Source organism: Ochotona curzoniae, unplaced genomic scaffold (assembly GCF_017591425.1).
Source record: "Ochotona curzoniae isolate NIBS_2020 unplaced genomic scaffold, NIBS_Ocur_1.0 contig_1014, whole genome shotgun sequence".
NCBI lineage: Eukaryota > Metazoa > Chordata > Mammalia > Lagomorpha > Ochotonidae > Ochotona > Ochotona curzoniae.
Genome location: NW_024464920.1, coordinates 53,147,913 through 53,165,698, shown reverse-complemented (window position 1 = coordinate 53,165,698; position 17,786 = coordinate 53,147,913). Strand labels below are relative to the sequence as shown.

The 17,786-nt window shown below is 51.7% G+C and overlaps 1 protein-coding gene across 1 annotated transcript; it reads left to right on the top strand.

The window, feature by feature from the left end:
* The first annotated feature begins 4,703 nt into the window (after positions 1-4,703).
* RABL2B (RAB, member of RAS oncogene family like 2B) lies at positions 4,704-15,988 on the top strand. Its single transcript, XM_040987893.1, has 9 exons — positions 4,704-4,886; positions 5,267-5,425; positions 11,197-11,226; positions 11,844-11,923; positions 12,568-12,647; positions 14,241-14,352; positions 14,629-14,726; positions 14,957-15,040; positions 15,184-15,988. Exons 2-9 carry the CDS (start codon positions 5,319-5,321, stop codon positions 15,262-15,264), a joined length of 672 nt encoding a protein of 223 aa, XP_040843827.1. The 5' UTR covers positions 4,704-4,886; positions 5,267-5,318; the 3' UTR covers positions 15,265-15,988.
* The last annotated feature ends 1,798 nt before the right edge of the window (positions 15,989-17,786 follow it).

Sequence of the window (17,786 nt, the reverse complement as noted above, 5' to 3'; positions counted from 1 at the left end):
ATGGGTGCAGGATACGATCTCAAGGGCTTGGGCTGTCCTCACCTGCTTTCGCAGGCCATAAGCAGGGAGCTGGATGGGAAGTGTGGGTTGTGGGGATACGAACCAGTGCCCATATGGGAACTCCAGGCACGCAAGTCAAGGACTTCAGGCACTAGGCTACCGTGCTGGGCCCCCTCTCCCATATTGTTTTGTGGGCATCTCTTCTCCTGTGACTTCAGGGATTTTTAAGATTTGTTTTTATTGGGAAGACAGATATACAGAAAGAAAGAGATACAGAGAGAAAGATCTTCTGTCCTCTGGTTCACTCCCCTGGCGGCCACAACTGCCAGAGCTGAGCCGATCTGAAGCCAGGATCCAGGAGCTTCTTCCAGGTCTACTACATGGGCGCAAGGTCCCAAGGCTTTGGACCGTCCTCTACTGCTTTCCCAGGCCACAAGCAGGGAGTTATATGGGAAATGGAGGCTATATGGGATGCTTTTTTTTTTTAAAGATTTATTTTTATTATTTTTTCATTGGAAAGGCGGATACAACCCTAACCCCAAGTCCTGCAAGTGGGGCATGCTCTGAGATATTCGCTCAAGAGGTTTCAATAGTTCACCAGTTATGAATCGCTGCCAATCTCGCCCCTCCAAACACGATGAGGTCGTTGAAAAATCCACTGATTGACATTGTCCATCATAGCGTCTCTATTTGCCCGGTATTTTGTTGCCAACCTATAGCTGAGGTCGTTGATTAACTTGTTCCATCTTCTGTCCTTTCATGGTTAGGGTTCTGAGTCTGGCATTTCAATTGGGGAGATCGCCAAAGAAACTTCGTCTGAGGTGTTCCCAGGCCAGATTCTTGTATGCACCAGCAAGTACAGGGTCCGGCACAGTCCATCACCCTGGTCAGCTGGTGGTTGCAATTGCCGGGTTGGTTCTGTTTTCAGCCCTGCTTTCCACTGGAACCAATGGGTGTTGCAGTCCAGACTGGTTCTGCACAGCGCATACTTGGCCCTCACATAAACCCGTGGGAGCTGCAGCCTGGTGAGAGCGACCCGCAATAACCCCCACCAGGCCTGCCCCCTACCCTGGTTTGCCAGTATGTGTAGCAGACCAGTGTAGTCTGTCCCACATCCCCCTTGGCTCTCGTACACGGCAAATGGCATTGAAGTTTAGATCCATCTAAGCAGCTCAACAACCAAGCCCTCACGGGTGTTGATGAGTGCCTTTCTGTCTAGCCACCCCAACCCCTGTCCTAGTTTTTGTGCCAACCCGTGGAAGTCGTAACCCAAGAGGGGGGGAACCCACTATTTCCCTCCCAGGTCTCTCACTCCTGGATTGTGCACTTTCCAGGTGGTTATGCAGTTTAACTGGCAGCAATCTTTCTTGCATCTGCTGGCTCACTTCCCCAGGGACCACCACCAGAGCCAGCAGTGGCTGGGCCAGGACAAGCCTGGGAATCAGGAGCTTCCTCCAGATCTCCCACAGGAGCACAGGGGCACAAGCCCCTGCACCATCCTCTGCTGCTCTCTCAGGAGTACCAGCAGGGAGCTGGACCACAGGGGAAGCAGCCAGACTTTAAAATAGCGCCCATACAGACCATCCGCCTGGCAGGCTGAGGCTTGACCCACTGGGACAACACCCCACAGCACCACCCCACAGCACCCGACTCCACCCCTTGATGGTTTCTTCAGCAGCTCCTTCACCAGACTGGTGAGGGTGCCTGTCCCCCTGGCTTGCACAACTTATGCCGTTGCGTGCTGTGAGAGCAGCCGGTACAAATGAGGGATCCAGGCATGTTGCTACTCTACCTGTCCTGGTGAGAAGGAACTCTGTGGAGAACACACATCAGCCGTTGGGTGTCTTATGGCAGGTGGCACATCAGCGGTGGCCGATGGTCCACGGCTGGCCTGCAGGAGAGAGAGTCTTGAGTCCAGGATGATCCCTGGAGGAGGGTGAAGCACTCGCTGGTGAATGAGAGGGCAGCAGCATCTGGCTGGAGGCCGTGGGGCCAAATTCCTGCCTCAAATGCACACGACAGGGATGCCTAAGCCCTCGAGTGTTTCCTCGGAGCCCCTGACAAAGGGAAAGGGGTCCTCATGAGCCCATGCCCGGAGATGGCATGGGAGGCCACGCTGGACACCCATGCCACCGAGGTTGTGGCAAGAGGAGGCTTGTGGGCCCTCATGGACGGACACACACATACACACGCAGGCCCTGTAGGAGAGAAAGACAGTGGGCAGGCAGGCAGGCAGGAGGGCAGGGACAGACTCCAGCACCTGGGAAAGGGGGTCATGAGCACTGACACACGAAGAGCAAGCAAGCAGGCCATTGTGGGGAGGCCACAGCCATCCACGTGGGCTTGAGCTGTCGAGCAACCAGGTAGGAAAGTGTCTTGTGAAAACGGGTGTGGAGCCACCAGAGAGAGCGCCGGAGAAGGCCTGGAGCCTTAAGACACCCACGAGGAAGGGCAGGGCTTCTGCCTAAAAGCAGGAGGATAACAGACCTGTTGCTAGAGCCCAGCACTAAGCAAGTGAGCAGGAAAGCGGTGTCTATCAGGACAACTTGGATCAAGCACTGAGCGGGCAGGGGTAGGCAGGACAGCTGTGGAGGGCTTCCAGGAGGGTCTGGGGTGCACGGCCAAGGCATGGGCAAGCGGGGAAGGGGTAACGAGTGTGTGAGTAGAGGGCAGGGATACGGGGGAGCACCTCCCCAAAGAGCCTCTCCAAAAGAAGGGTTCCGGGCAGAGTGCAGGAAGGGCCGCGGGAAAACAGTCCAGGCTGAGACCATCCGGGATAGTCTGAGGTCTTGGCCACTCCTTCAGGTGGGCGGCACCAGCATTGCCCACCCATTTCTTAATTAATTAGGAGCCCACCAATGGGAAACATCGACCCCCTCTGCACTCCCCAGACGGGTTGAGAAAAGGCCAGTCCCTTCGTTCTGTCTCCCATCTCCGGTCTATCACCCAAGCAGCTTCCCGCCTCCGAAATCCAAACAGCCTTAGAATGGGAGAGCGCAGTTGGAGCTGCGCAGTTAGGAGATTTTTTTTCCCTTAGAAGCTCCGACAGCCACAGGGACCCTAACAAGTAACTTTGAAGCAGATGTTACTGCACACCTACATTCCAGTACCCCTGGTGCCTCTTCCAGACCTCACTTAGGGACAACACCCCTCTCCATCAGGGAGAAGGCAGATTGACTTCACCACCCTTTTCCTATTACCAAAAGGTCGGAATCCTGGTTACCGCAGTTACAGGAAGTGGGTGGACACCAGAGACCTCAGCCAGAGATCTGGCACACCCCAAAGGCAGCCAAGGCCACGAATGGACCAATGGTGTACAAAGGCTAACAGTCCTTGTCCCATCAGGACCCAAGCAGGGCTGATGCCAGCACCCACGTCAGGGGGTATAAAACCTTTGTCTCCACTACCCAGCTTGTCTTTCCCACTTGCAGTCTTCTCTCGGGTTTATTCTTCCACTGCATGGGAAAGGCCCAGAAAGGGACTCCTCTTTGCATAATAAAGGCCTGTTTGTGCTTGACTGGTATTTTCTTAGATGGTCAGCAGATCTAACACCTACATCCACACCACCTCACATCAACAGTACCTCACATCCACTCCACCTCACGTCCACTCGAACACATGTCCACACTACTTCACGTCCACTCTACTTCATGTCCACACTACTTCACATCCACTCCACCTCACGTCCACTCCACCTCACAGCTATGCCACCTCATGTCCACTCCACCTCACGTCCACTCGAACACATGTCCACACTACTTCACGTCCACTCCACCTCACAGCTATGCCACCTCATGTCCACTCCACCTCACAGCTATGCCACCTCATGTCCACTCCACCTCACGTCTATGCCACCTCATGTCCACTCCTTTACGTCCACACCCCCTCACATCCACTTCACCCCAAGTCCACTCAACCTCCATCCACCTTTTGTCCATTCCACCTCACATCTACTCGACCTCATGTCCACACTGCCTCACAACCACAGTACCTCATGACCACCCCTTATGTGCACTCCACCTACATCCACACCACCTCACTTCCACTCCACCTCACGGCCACTCGAACTCACAGCCACATGAACTCACGGCCACTCCCTCATGTCCACCCCACCTCATGTCCACACAGCCTCACGGCCACACCGCCTCACAGCCACTCGAACTCACAGCCACTCCCTCATGTCCACCCCACCTCACGTACACACCACCTCACATCCACTTCACCCCAAGTCCACTCAACCTCCATCCACCTCTTGTCCATTCTACCTCACATCTACTCGACCTCATGTCCACACCGCCTCACGTCCACTCCACCTCACGTCCCAGCAGTTGCACGCCCCTCGTCACGGCTCCCCACGGGCCTGCCCTGGTAATACTCACTCCGACAGCCTTTGCTGCCCGGTTCCCCGTTCCGGCACCAGCTCCGCCAAGAAGCCAGGGGCCGTGCTGACCCCGACCGAGTCGGATTCTGCAGCTTCCCTGCCCGGTAAGAGACCTACAAGCGGCCCCGGCCTCCCGCCGCTCCCCGGGTTCTCCTTCGCCCTGAAACGGGCCCCGTGCGCGCGGCCGGCAGGCAGGCACTGCGCTGGCCAGCCCATGCCGGCGGGGTCCCTCAGGCCTGCAGTCGGGCAGCCCTCCCCGGGGCCTTGCGCGGTTGCGTAGCAGCGGCGGGGACGCGTGCGGGCCGGAAGTGGGTGCGGCGGCCTTGGCATCTCCGGCCCTGCACGGGAGGACGAAGCGGCGGGTGCGGGGCTCGGCGCGGGTGCCCGCGTCCTTCCTGTGCTCGGTCGGTGTGTCGCTGATGCCCACTCTGCGGACTGGCAGGCTCCGGAGGGCTCCCCCCTTGCCGGGCTGCGCTCCCCCGTGAGCGGTGGGCGCATGCTTGAGGTCGGCTTGGAAACAGGCCGCGGGTCCGGCGCTGGGCGTGGGTGCAGTTGGAGTTGGGGAGCGGGGAGCGGCCCACGCAGCCCGGAGGCCTCTTGGCCCTCGGTGCGCTGGGCCACGCATGGCTGCTTGGCCAGTGTCCGCGTGAGGACACTTGCGAATGGACCTCGTGAAGCCTCGGCTTTAGGATCGTGTCTGTCCGGGCGGGAGGGGAGAGGTGGGTGTGGCTGGAGCCGAGTGGAGAAATCTCCCTCAGAGGACGTGCTGCTCGTCGGTGCAGAGAACAGGGCTGGGCCAGGGGCCAGCAGGTGTGTGTGACCAGTCCGGGTTAGGAAGTCCTGGGTTTGGCGTTTCTAACGGCAGCTTCACACTGATCTTCCCAGAGGGAGGCAAGAGTTCCCCGCGCCCAGCTGGGCTGCTCTGAAGTCCAGAGCCATGGCCAGAGACGGAGGCAGAGCTGAGGAGCTGGACCAGGAGAAATACGATGCCGATGACAATGTGAAGATCATCTGCCTGGGTGACAGCGCTGTGGGGAAATCCAAGTATGTTGGAAAACAGGGACCAGACTGGGGGTGTTGGGCCCTTGCCCCCAGAAGCATGCTGAGCCCCGGGAATGAGCGTGCTGTGGGGGTGAGCCTTGCCCTGAGTCTTGCCAGGTGTGGAGGAGAGCCTCCCTACTGCTGAGGCGTGTGTGGTGTGTGGGCTGCACACACTTAGGGGCACAAGCACAGCCTGTGCCCAGCTGAGCACAAGTCTGCAGGACACACTGATCTTTTTTTTTTTTTTTAAGATTTATTTATTTATTGGAAAGTCAGGTATACAGAGAGGAGGAGAGACAGAGATCTTCCGTCCGATGATTCACTCCCTAAGTGAGCGCAACAGCCGATGCTATGCCGATCCAAAGCCAGGATCCAGGAACTTCTTCCGGGTCTCCCACATAGTTGCAGGTCCCAAGGCTTTGGGCCATCCTTGACTGCTTTTCCAGACCACAAGCAGGGAGCTGGATGGAAAGCAGGAGCTGTTGGGATTAGAACCGTCGCCTATATGGGATCCCAAAGCGTGTACAAGGCAAGGACTTTAGCCGCTAGACTACTGCAATGGGCCTGTCTGACTGCAGCTCCTTGCTGCAGGCCCCGGGAGGTGTGAAGGCTACAAGACTGACAGATCTGGACTCATTTCCTGTCTCCAGCATCAGCCCCAGCTGGAGGCCACTGCTGGCATTTGAGGGGGGCGGTGAAGCAGTGGTGGACAGCCCTGTCTGTCTTTGCTTTGGAAACAAAAAGCAGGCAAGCTAGCCTGCATGCAGCCTTTAGCGACTTCCCAGACAAAGCTGAGTGCCACATGTGAAGATCAGGATAGATTCAGGGTGTCTGGGGGACGGTGTGAGCTGAATCTTAATTTTGTTAGACTAGTCTTGGGGTCGCACACATGGTCTCTTCTAGACGTGTTCCGTGTTCTGCTGCTGTTGGGTGGAGTGGAGTGTGCACTGGTAGGTCTGACTGGGTCATAGTGTTGTTCAAGTCCTTTCTCTGTTGATCCTTTCTGGTTGTGCCTGTTGAAAATGGGATACGTAGTAGGTTTGCATTTCTCTTTTCAGTTCTTTTGATATTTGATTCATATATTCTCAGCCCTGTTGTTAGGTAATTATGTTTTTCAAATCTTCTGTTGCAATGGATTGAAACTTTTATCATTGTATTTATATTAATACATTTATTTATTTATTGCTGTTTAATTTTCTTTACCGTTTTGTAGTTTTTAGCTTAGAAGTTCTGTAACTTGTTAGATTTAAATATTTTTCTTTGTTAGTGATTATAAGTGTCATTTTTACATTTCAGCATCTGTGTTGATTGCTTGTGTGTAGCAATACACTTCAATGTGGGTTGTTTTTTTTTTTAAATGTATTTATTTTTATTGAAAAGACAGATATACAGAGAGGAGGAGAGACAGAGAGGAAGTTCCTCCCCAAGTGACCATAATGGCTGATACTGAGCCGATTCAAAGCCAGGAGCTTCCTCTGGATCCCCCACATGGGCACAGGATTCCAAGGTTTTGGACCGGCCTTGACTGCTTTCCCGGCCACAGGCAGGGAGCCAGACAGGAAGTAGAGCAGCTGGGACACGAACCAGCACCCATATGGGATCTCAGCGCATGCTAGGCTATCACACCAGGCCCTACGCTTGGTTTTTATATGTTGTTCTTGCATCCTGTAACCATGCTGAAGTTAACTCTGCCAGTTCTGTTTGTTTGTCATGTTTGGATGGGGCTTTTTTGGGTTTTTTTTGTTTGTTTTGTTTTTTTTTTTTTTTGCTTGTTTTGTTGTTGTTATTAGAATTTCTTACCTAGACTGTTAGGACAAACATTAGAGCTGTGTTTTCTTTTCTGATCTATACACCTTGTTCTTGTGCCTTATCACACAGGCTGGAGCCTCTCGTCTTGTGTGATGCAGACATCTTTGCCCAGTCTGTGATCTCCAAAGAACATATTTCTGATCTTAAGTATAGGTTTCTAATTCTTTGTTATTGTTGTTGTTAAGATTTATTTCATTTATTTGAAAGGTGGAATTATGGGGAGGGGGAAGCAAAAGCAAGCTTCAGTCTGCTGCTTCACTCCCCAAATGACCACAATGATTGGGGTTCAACCAGGCCGAAGCCAGGAGCCAGGAGCTCCATCCAGGTCTCCCCTGTGGCTGCAGGGGCCGAGCACTTGGCCCACCCTCCACTGCTTTGCCACGCACATTAGCAGGGAGTGGGATCAAAAGAACAACTGCTAGGGCTCGAAACAGAACGATGAGGACTGCCAGTGTGGCGGGTCCCTACAATGCCAGCCCCTCTGATAAACTTCTTTTTTTTAAATTATTTTAAATAATTTTACTTAGTTAATTAGGGTACAAAGGGTCAAGGGCTACAGGGTGAAAGTGGGTAATACCATTGTTTCCACACTAATATCATTTTTCCCTGTATCTGGGGTTAGGGGAGTAACAAAGAGAAAAGCCCCACCCAGCCTCCCACCCATCCCAGATCCCAACAGGAGGCGCGCTCCGAGGGTCCTGCTCAAACAGTTTTGATAGTTCATCAGTTCTGAATTGCTGCCAATCTCGCCATTCCAATTGCAATGAAACCTATTCAGAGTCTACTGGCTGAAAGTCTCTTCATAGTTGGGGTTCTAAGATCAGGAGTTCAGTTGGAGGGATCTCCAAAGACACTTCATCTGAGATGAACCCTAACCCAGGCCTGATTCTTGCGTGAGTTTGCTAGTACAGAGTCCAACACCGTTTGTCACACCAGTCAGCTTATGCACATGCTAGTCATTGCGATTGCTGAGTCAGTTCTGTTTCCAGCCCTGTCTTCCTCGTGAACCCACAGGTGTTGTAGTCCAGCTCGATCCTACCCACTTCATACTCGGTCCTCACGCAAACCAGTGGGAGCTGCAGCCTAGTTGGGGCGACTCCCCATAACCCCCACCAGTTCTGCCCCCTACCCTGGTTCCCATGCTTGCCAGTATGTACCGCAGGCCTGTCCAGTCTGTCCCACACCCCATTTAGCTCTCACACATGTCAATGGGCATTGAAACCTAGTTCAACCCAACCAACCTACTATCCAGCCCACACACATACTGGCAGGTGCCTTTCTGTCTAGCCACCCCTGCTCCTGTCCTGGTTTTCGTGCTGTCCAGTGAGAGTGGTAACCCCGAGGGAGGTGCCCACTATTTCCCTTCTAGACCACACCCACTCCCAGATTATGCACTCTCCAGGTGGTTCTGGCATTTGACTTGACAGAATTAGCCCCCAGTGCCAGCCTCTGCCAGCTAATGCTGCAGCTAAGCCCACCCATCCTCACCCACTGTAATTTTTGCTTGCACCAGTCGGAACAGTCAGCCCACCGTGGCCCTTCCGTTATCTAGCTCACATGAGGCACACAGGTGTTGTAGCCCTGCCTGATCTGGTCTGCCCCCATCCTAACTCATGTTCTCCAATGGGATTGACTGTCCAGCAGGAGAACCCACATTCCCCTGTCGGCTTTGCCTCCTCCCCCTGATTTTCACATGTGCTGTTTGGGCACTGCAACCACATCTGGTATGGCTCATCTCACCTTGGCATTCCTTAATGTGTACTGGTATGTGTCGCAACTGAACCTGGCTCAACCCACACTCTGTTCCAGTGCTCGGATTCGCCAGTAGGCGATGTGAACAGGTTTAGCCTGGTCTACCCCTAACCCATGCCATGTGTATGCCGGTGGGATAATTTCCATTGCCTATTTTGGGATGTTTCCTATTGTGCTTCTTGCACTTACCTGCCGGGTCTGTGTCCAGCTAGAAAAGTTGTCCAGGCTCCTCCATCAAAACTCTCCAGTGCCAGATTTCGCGCATACTAGTGGGTCTATGACCCAGCCTTACTCAGTTCACCTCCTGTCCTAGCAGGAACAGAGGCTTTTCCTGACTGGCCTTCAACCCAATCTGGTTCTTACTGTTGGATGTTTCAACCCAGCCACGGCTCTTCCATACCCCCATACAGCTCACACATGGTTCAGTAAGGGCTGAGACCTAGCCTAGTCTGTCACATATCTCCCCTGGTCCTCCAGAGCACCAGGTGGTGTTGGAGTCTGTCCCGGCTTGGTGCTTCCAGTACCAGTCCACACTTGTGCCATGGGAGATTACAATCGTATTCTGATCAGAACGCAGCCCCAATTCCAGCCCATGCGCTCCTTGGTAGGAAACTCAACCCAGCTAGGGTGTCCCCTTGGCTCCCCACTTGGGCCTATTCCCAGTCTTAGATCACGTGCAGGCCAGTGGTTGCTCTGACTCAGCTTGGCAGAGCCCCTCACTTGTCCTGGCCCCTTAGATGCTGTGGCTTAGCATTCCCTGTCTCACGCAGATCAGTAGGTGCAAGGACCTACTTGGCCTGACCTGTGCTCCAACCTGATTTCTGTTCTTTCTTGTGAGTTAAGGTTTGTTCAGCCCTGCCCATTCTGCCCACTTCCAGTTGCAGCCCAGCCCACCCCACATCCTGTTTTAGGATGCACATTCAAGTGCTGCCTCGACCTGCCCTGACTGTTGTGGATTCCTTTGCCTGTGAGAGATGGCAAGTGGCATGGTCACACCTAGCTTAGTCCATCGCAACCCCAGCTTGCAAGCTCACCAGGGGGACTTGTATTTCCACAGGGTTGGGCCCACAGAGGGTTGTCCACAGAGTCTATCCCCAGGCCAAGTTCTCTTGCATGCTGGATAGTGTCTTGACCCTGCCAAATGTGACCACTCTACCACCCAGTCGGGCAGTGGTACCTAACACTGCCAAAGAGGCCCCCATCCATAGCTTTGGTGTGGGCTGGTGTGTGATGATCAGTGATGTTCTATGCTAACAGCCCATCTCTGGATTCCTAATTGGGCTGGTAAATCTGTCTAACCCAAATTATCTTCTGGATACTTCCTTCCAAACCACCAGGTCTCAGTCCCCATGCATGCCTGAAACTTTCGTGACCCTGTCACTGGGAATCACCCAAAATTCATTTCTCACTTACACTAAAACTGGCCTTATTCATGGGTGTCCCCAGGCAGCAACTACATATCTTAAAAACCTCAGAGTTCGCCGCCGGGCGGCCAGCAGGCAAAGCCGTGCACCACTTGGGGAACTGGCCGCCCTGGGGGAAGCTGAGGACTCATTCACTGCCTTCCGGCAGTGTCTTTGGCATGAGTCCCCAGCATTGGGTCCGACCCGGCAGGGGTACCCCCCACAGCCGCCACACTGTAGGGAACAGCAGTTGCCCCCAACCCCAAGGCTCGAACCCCTCCCAAACTCCCAATAAACTTCTTTATAAGAAATTACATGGAAAGAACTTTTGTATCTTTCAGTTGTAAAATTTAAGTAGTTTTAATGCTGTCTGACTGGTAAGTTATAAATGGTTTTATATCTTGAGACAGTAAATCGTCTAAGCACTTGGTGTTAGATAACGGATAGAGAGAGGAAGGTATACTGAAGGGTTACAGCTTTAATGTTATAAATAGGGTAAGGGTAACATTGGATCAAAGCCTTAAAGGAGCTGCAGAATGCAGGGAAGGTGGATGGCATTTGGATAGAAGACATAGCTTTCCTGGCCTGCCTCCTCCTCATGCAGTCATGCCCTGACGTGGAAATGACATACCTAAGGGCCTCACACTGGCCATCTGTGTCACTGCCTTGACGTGATTCCCAGGATGCAGGCTTGATCCAGGAATTGTGTAGCTGTGGAGTGAACATGAGAGAAGCCTCAGGCCTGGGGGGCGATCCAGTAGGGCCAAGGGGATGTGGGGTTCACCCTGACCTTGCCTGTTGTTCTTGCAGACTCATGGAGCGGTTCCTCATGGACGGATTGTATCCTTTACAGCTGAAAGCACCTGCTCCACTAGCTCTTTGTACAGTCCTGATTTTTGGCTTCAACCTAGGAAACACACAGGCACCACTGCTCCCTCAACTTTACTCAGTTTGGGTTTGGTGGGTACCAGGAAGGTGGTAGCATTGATAGTGCACTTAGTCTGGTATGGGCATCACAACCCAAACCCTGATCCTTCCCATGACCTTTGGTTCTCTGATTTCAAAATTTGGCAGCTTAATAAATCTATGTGGAAGGGTAGAGTGACAGAGAAAGGGGACTGATTTCTCCATCCATTGGTTGACTTCCCCAGCACTTACTAGGCAGGAACCAAGGACGTCCTCTGGGTCTTCTATGTGAGGAATCAGAACCCAAGTCTGTGAGCTGTCACCTGGTGCCTCCAGGGTGCACTTGAGCAGCAAGCTTGTTCAGAGTCCTCTCAACTCCACGCAGGCACCTCTGTGAGGAACGGTGGTGTCCCAAGCAGAGAATTAGCCATATACCAGATGCTCCGCTCCCAAATCTGTCCCACCTAAAATCTAACTCCAGGGTGGGAAAGGGCTTATTCCACCATGCAAGATCGGCTCCTTCCTCTCTGCTCCTTAATTTCTGAATGAAGTCAGCCACAACAGCTGTCCACCTACGCCCTGACCCTGTACAAGCACACAACCACAGTGGACGGCAAGACCATCCTCGTGGGTGAGCAGCATGGAGTCCAGAGGGACTGGGAGGAGAGGAGAGGCAAGAGTGGCCCATGGGAGGCAGAGGAGTGAGAGCCCAGGCAGGAGCAGATGTTACAGTCCAGCCTGCCAGGGATGGTGGCAGGAGGGCACAGGGCATTCTCTCTGACCCTGCTTCTAGGCCAGAATCAGTCTGTAGGATTCCTGCAACTGCCACAGGGAGGAGGGATACTGAGACCTTTAACAAGGCCCTAGCTCTCCTCGCTTCATGTGTTCTCATTCAGCCAGTGTGAAGAATGGATACGTGTGTCTCCCAGACAGGTTTGACCTCCTGGAAGGTCATGGCCTTCTTCAGGGCAGGCCGCATATCTGGCCTGATGGGGTTTTCACTGTGGTCAGGCCTAGAGCTGGCAGGGCCCTGCATCTTGTGTGTGGGGACCAGGGAGGTTTCCTGGCAGCACTGCCTTCCCTCCCAGCACACATGTCTCACTGCACACTCTGGCCTCCCCACTTGCATTCATGTGTGTGCACATCACTTACATGTAAGGTGATGTCCTCCCCACTTGCATTCACGTGTGTGCATTTCGTGTTTTCACACCGACCCCCGCACAGAAGTGCGTGCTCCCACCCCAGTAGGCATGTAGAACCATATTTCTATTGCAGACTTTTGGGACACAGCAGGCCAGGAGCGGTTCCAGAGCATGCATGCCTCCTACTATCACAAGGCCCACGCCTGTATCATGGTACGTGATCAGCTGGGAGGTAGACAAAGGTCCTGGGCAAATCTGTCCTGAGGAGTATTGTGGGAGAAGGGGTCTGGTCCACCAAGTACACAGCTTGCCTCATGTGTTTCCCAGAGCTTCTGGGTGGAAACTCAAGACAACACTTGTCTACTGAAACACTCCCAGATGGATCTCCTGCCTTTTGTGGAAGTATACCTGCTAACCCTCCTTCCAAATGCTGGATGAGATCCTGCGCTGGGGGATTTAGAAATTGGTTCAGCAGCTTACCAAGTGGTTGTGCTCCGTAACTTTTTTTTTTTTTAATATTTATTTATTTTGATTGGAGAGGCAGATTTACGGAGAAGCAGAGATAGACAGAAAGACCTTCTGTCTGGCTACTCCCCAAGTGGTCATGACAGCCAGAACCAAGCCAATCTGAAGCCAGGAGCCAGAATCTTTGCCTGGGTCTCTCAGTGGAGAGTCCCAAGGCCTTGGGCCATTCTCTGCTGCTTTCCCAGGCCGTAAGAAGAAAGCTGGGTAGGAAGTAGAACAGCTGGGATATGAACCAGTGCCCACATGGGATTCTTGCTTGTTGCAAGGTGAGGATTTAGCCACCAAGCCATCGAACCAACCTGTAACCTCTTTTTAAGTTACTTGAGAAAGCTACATATAGAGCTCCCATTAACTGGTTTATCCCCCTGCATACCTATAACAGCTGTGATAGTCAGCCCAAAGCCAGCAGCTAAGAACTAAATACAGGTCTCCAGCAAGTTGAGGCATCACTTGCAGGAAGCTGCAATCCATATGGGATGCGAGCATACCCCCATCAGCAGGTGAGCTGCTGTGCCAGTGCCTGCCACGTTCATGAGCTTATCCATGGACACTGGAGCTCAGCACCTTGTGGCTGTTGTGCTGTCTGGAAGAAGCTCCTTTGAGGAGCTTCCATGAGGAGCCGGAGGGTTCTCTGAAGTGATGACTTGGAATTTGCCTGTTGAGCTCTGTTCTTAGAGTGGCCTTCAGTTCTCATGTTTCTTCCCTGATGTCTTGAAATAGATTGAATCAAGAAAAAGCCAGTGAAATTATAAGCTAAAGGATAATTTAGAAAATTAAAGTGACTTCTAAAATATTTAAAGTACAGAGTGAATAGAAGACTAAAGAAAACTATGAAAGTAATATCATAGGAAAATTCAAGTAGCACTCAAAAGTGTTACAAAGGGATCTTAAAATAGGGACCTGCACTGTGGCGTTGCCAGTTAAGCTGCTGCCCGCAGTACTGTCAGCTCGGCAGCCATCTAGGAAGTGAACCAGTAGATGAAAGATCTCGTCTTTGCTCTCACTCTTCCTTTCAAATATGTAGAAATAGATCTTTTAAAAGAAATTTATACTTGTTAGGTAAATAGGATTACATGCCAAGAAAACAAAAAGGAATAGAAGATTATAAAAACACCTTTGGATCTGAAAGCTCAGAAACTTCCCTGAGACGAGCAGGTATGATCAGAGGAGCCCGTACTTGGGTGAATTCCCAAACCGAGAGCTTGGCTGCTTAGGTGTGAGTCATCTGGACCTGGTGTGCAGACGCCATGTCCCTGAACTGTCTTCCTTTGTCCTTGGCAGGTGTTTGATGTGCAGAGGAAGGTCACCTATAAAAACCTGAGCACCTGGTATGCCGAGCTGCGGGAGTTCAGGCCAGAGATCCCGTGCATCGTAGTGGCCAATAAGATTGATGGTGGGGCCATCCCTGCACCTGGGCACCAGCAGTTCATGGGGAACCCGTCAGTGTACATTCCTACACTTCCTGGGGTGGGCAACCCTGGGTGATCCACCCTATTCCCCATTATCTTTGCTTGCATGCACTTCCCATCTTCCTAGTTCCCTGAACTCTAGGGTTCAGTCCTTGGTCATCACCACACAGCTCACTGGGATGCATTCATGATTCAACCCCTTCCAAATCCCTCACCCTTTTCCTTGATAGACACACCAGTGTCCCATCCTGTCTCTACAGCGGACATAAAAGTAACCCAGAAAAGCTTCAGTTTTGCAAAGAAATTCTCTCTGCCCCTGTATTTTGTCTCAGCTGCTGATGGCACCAATGTTGTAAAGGTAATGGTAGCCTGGTGAGATCGGGGCCAGGTGGTACACTCACCAGGGGAAGTGGGGTGTTGAGGAGGATGGGGTCGTGTGTGGCCACATGTGTTGGAGAGAGAGGAGGGTGATGGGGTTAGGCTTAAGCTAAAATTCATTGGCCATATCTAGTATTTAGGTGACTTTTATTTCCAAGGCCTTCTGCTGACTGCCACCCTTCACTTCTTCCATTTGCACTTCACCCTCAGCTCTTCAGTGATGCAATTCGGTTAGCTGTGTCATATAAACAGAACTCCCAGGACTTCATGGATGAAGTGTTGCAGGAGCTGGAGGTAGGCCAGGAAATGTTTGGGGTGGGATAGGCAACACAAGGTTTCTCAGGGATAGGCAGGACCGCAAGTGTTGCCTGCCTTTGCTAACTTCACGTCTGCCCCAGCTGCACAGAGCTAGGCCTTACTTGCGACTTTGTTCACAGAATTTCAAGCTAGAAGAGAAGGAGGAGAATGTACCACACCAAGAGCAGAGTGGCAGCATCGGGAGCCCTTCCCCCTCCTAACATGGCCTCCAGGGGTTGCAGGGATGGGGGACTCTGAGAGAGCCTCTGTCCAGGCCATTCCCTCCTCCAGCTGCTGTAAGCCCTCCCATGCTGTTTGCCTCTCCCGCATCTGTGACCCTAACACAGGGTAAGAACAGCACCAGCAGGCTCCAGGCAGATGTGCCAGATCTTTGCCCAGTAGTCCTTGGATGGAGTTGAGTGTCATGTCATTAATATTTCCCTAGGTGGAAAACAGGCAGAGGCTGTACAATTTTTTAATAAAAGGAAATTTGGGTGGTTAGGGACTAGTTCTTTTGTTTCTACCAAGGGATTGTTTGCTAGTCACCTCCCCCCACACACACACACACACACATACTATTTAATGCTTAAATAACAGGGAGAGTTCTGTCTGCTGGCTTAATCCCCGGATGTTCCCAGTGGCCAGGACCAGACCAGGTCAGAGGCTCTCCCACATGGGTACAAGGGACCCAACTACTGAGTCCTAACGACTGCCTTCCAGAGCCTACACTGCAGGAAGCTGGAATCAGGAAGTTGTAGGCACAGGCACTCCAGTGTGGGATGTGAGTGTCCTGACTCCCTGCCCGATGCTGGCTCAGCTTGCTGCACAATGTATGCAGCCTTCATTCTTGTCCCTGAGTTCTCTGCTCTTTCCTCTTCAGTCTCCCATATAACTTTTTTGAAAAATTTATTTACAAGGAAAGAGTTTTACAGAGAGAAAAATCTTCCATCCACTGATTTACTCAGCAAATAGCTGAAATGACCAGAGCTGAGCCAATCTGAAGCCAGGAGTCAGTAGCCTCCTCCATGTCTCCTACATGGGTGCAGGGTCCCAAGGTTTTGGTCCCATCTGCTGCTTTCCCAGGAAACAAGCAGGGATCTGGATCAGAAGTGGAGAAGTCAGGACACAAACTGGCACCCATATGGGATGCTGGCACTGCAGGCAGAAAATTGGTCCCTCCCAATTAAGTGAAAAAAAAAATACATTGAAAGGACAGCAAACTCATTCCACATGTTTGAGTATGTGCTCTGTTTAGGAGCTTACATAGATAAGGGCAAGATTCGATTACAATCCAATGGCAGAGCTGGCCGTATTGAGTGGCAGATGGGTCAATACAATCACACTGTCAGAGACACTCACTTGGAACTTTGTGTAAAGGGATGTCCTTTACAAATCCCTATTTCAGCATAGAAAACTTCCTGTTCTTGCTAACCCTCCTGTAGGTGACCCCTCCCCTCCCAATATGATTTTATGATCATCTTGTACATCATTTGCATTGCTTTCACTAATTTATTTGGCTTCTTTTTTACAGTAAAGTTGGATTGCATAAACAATGAGTGTGTGTATGTGTGTTGTGGGTCTGAACTGTACTGAGCAAAAAGACACAAAAGAATTTGTGTGTTTGGTACATAATGAGGAGAGATTACCTTGACCTTTATAAAGGTAACCCAAGCTGACTCCTGATTATCACAACGGAGACTATTTCAGTGAAATCTAATGCTTTAGGGGGAATAGGATGATTTTTAAATTTGTTACTTATTTTTGCTTAGTTGATGAATAGAGCACAGTTTCATTCACTGGTTCACTACTCAGATGTCCATAATGAAAACCCCAGGCCAGTCCAAGGCTGGCAACCACGGGCCCGTTCACTCCTGCTTCCCAGGGTCAGGGTTCCAGTTAAAGCCAGTCCAAAGCTGCTTTCCTTGTGAATGACTGGAACATTAGCACTGAAGACCTCCATTTTTACTATTTCAGATATCTGCTTTCCCTTTCCCTCATCTTGCACAATTCATGCCATTCCAGCTGCCCACCAATCCCTTGCGGCCTCCTCCCCGCAATCCCTGCCCATCTCCCGTTCCCCTGCAGCCCCAACAATCCCTCCAGTATCTCGCAGCCGCCTTCCTGTCCACTTCCTTTTCCTCCCTCACTTCCTCCTCTCCTCCTGCACGTGTAGCTGCCCATCCTCCTCTGCATTGCCCCATTCTCCTGTCCTAGCAGCCCTCCTCCTACCACCATGGTAGATGTTTCTCTTCCCCTCCATCCCCGCTCCTGTCCCTAACCTACTAGAATAAAAGATCTCCTAAGTGCCTCTATGCATCTGGTATTTTGGCTTATGGCAGCAAACTTACCCTGAAAAGAGGACTTGGCTGAGGGAAATTAGCCGTGCTTAAGGACTTACTGCAGGTAAAGACTAACACCCAGGGTCTGGTTTAGTAGGAAACTGGAGCCAGAAGTCTGGCTGAATACCAGTGTGGGTACTATTCCATGGGACAGAACTGAGAAATAAGATCCCTTCCATTAATAGCTGCCAGAGTCCTGCTCCAGTTGAGTTCAGAACTCGCAAAGAGTGCGTGGATGAGGCGCAAAGAAAGAGACAGACCACTAGGGTTTCATGATCATAATGGACAATGCGGGAAAGCTGTCCACTTTATTTATACAAAATCAAACTCTGGCTCAGACTTTTTACGTCATGGTCAAGTGGGTGTTTCTAAAGATAACTCTGCCATAGTGTTACTTAGAAGTT

Bases quoted from the DNA above. Each gene is read 5' to 3' on its own strand.
- RABL2B (XM_040987893.1), top strand. From the start codon at position 5,319: ATGGCCAGAGACGGAGGCAGAGCTGAGGAGCTGGACCAGGAGAAATAC. The intron at 11,924-12,567 runs GTGAGCAGCATG...TTTCTATTGCAG, and splicing joins CGGCAAGACCATCCTCGTGG to ACTTTTGGGACACAGCAGGC. The intron at 14,727-14,956 runs GTAATGGTAGCC...CTTCACCCTCAG, and splicing joins ATGGCACCAATGTTGTAAAG to CTCTTCAGTGATGCAATTCG.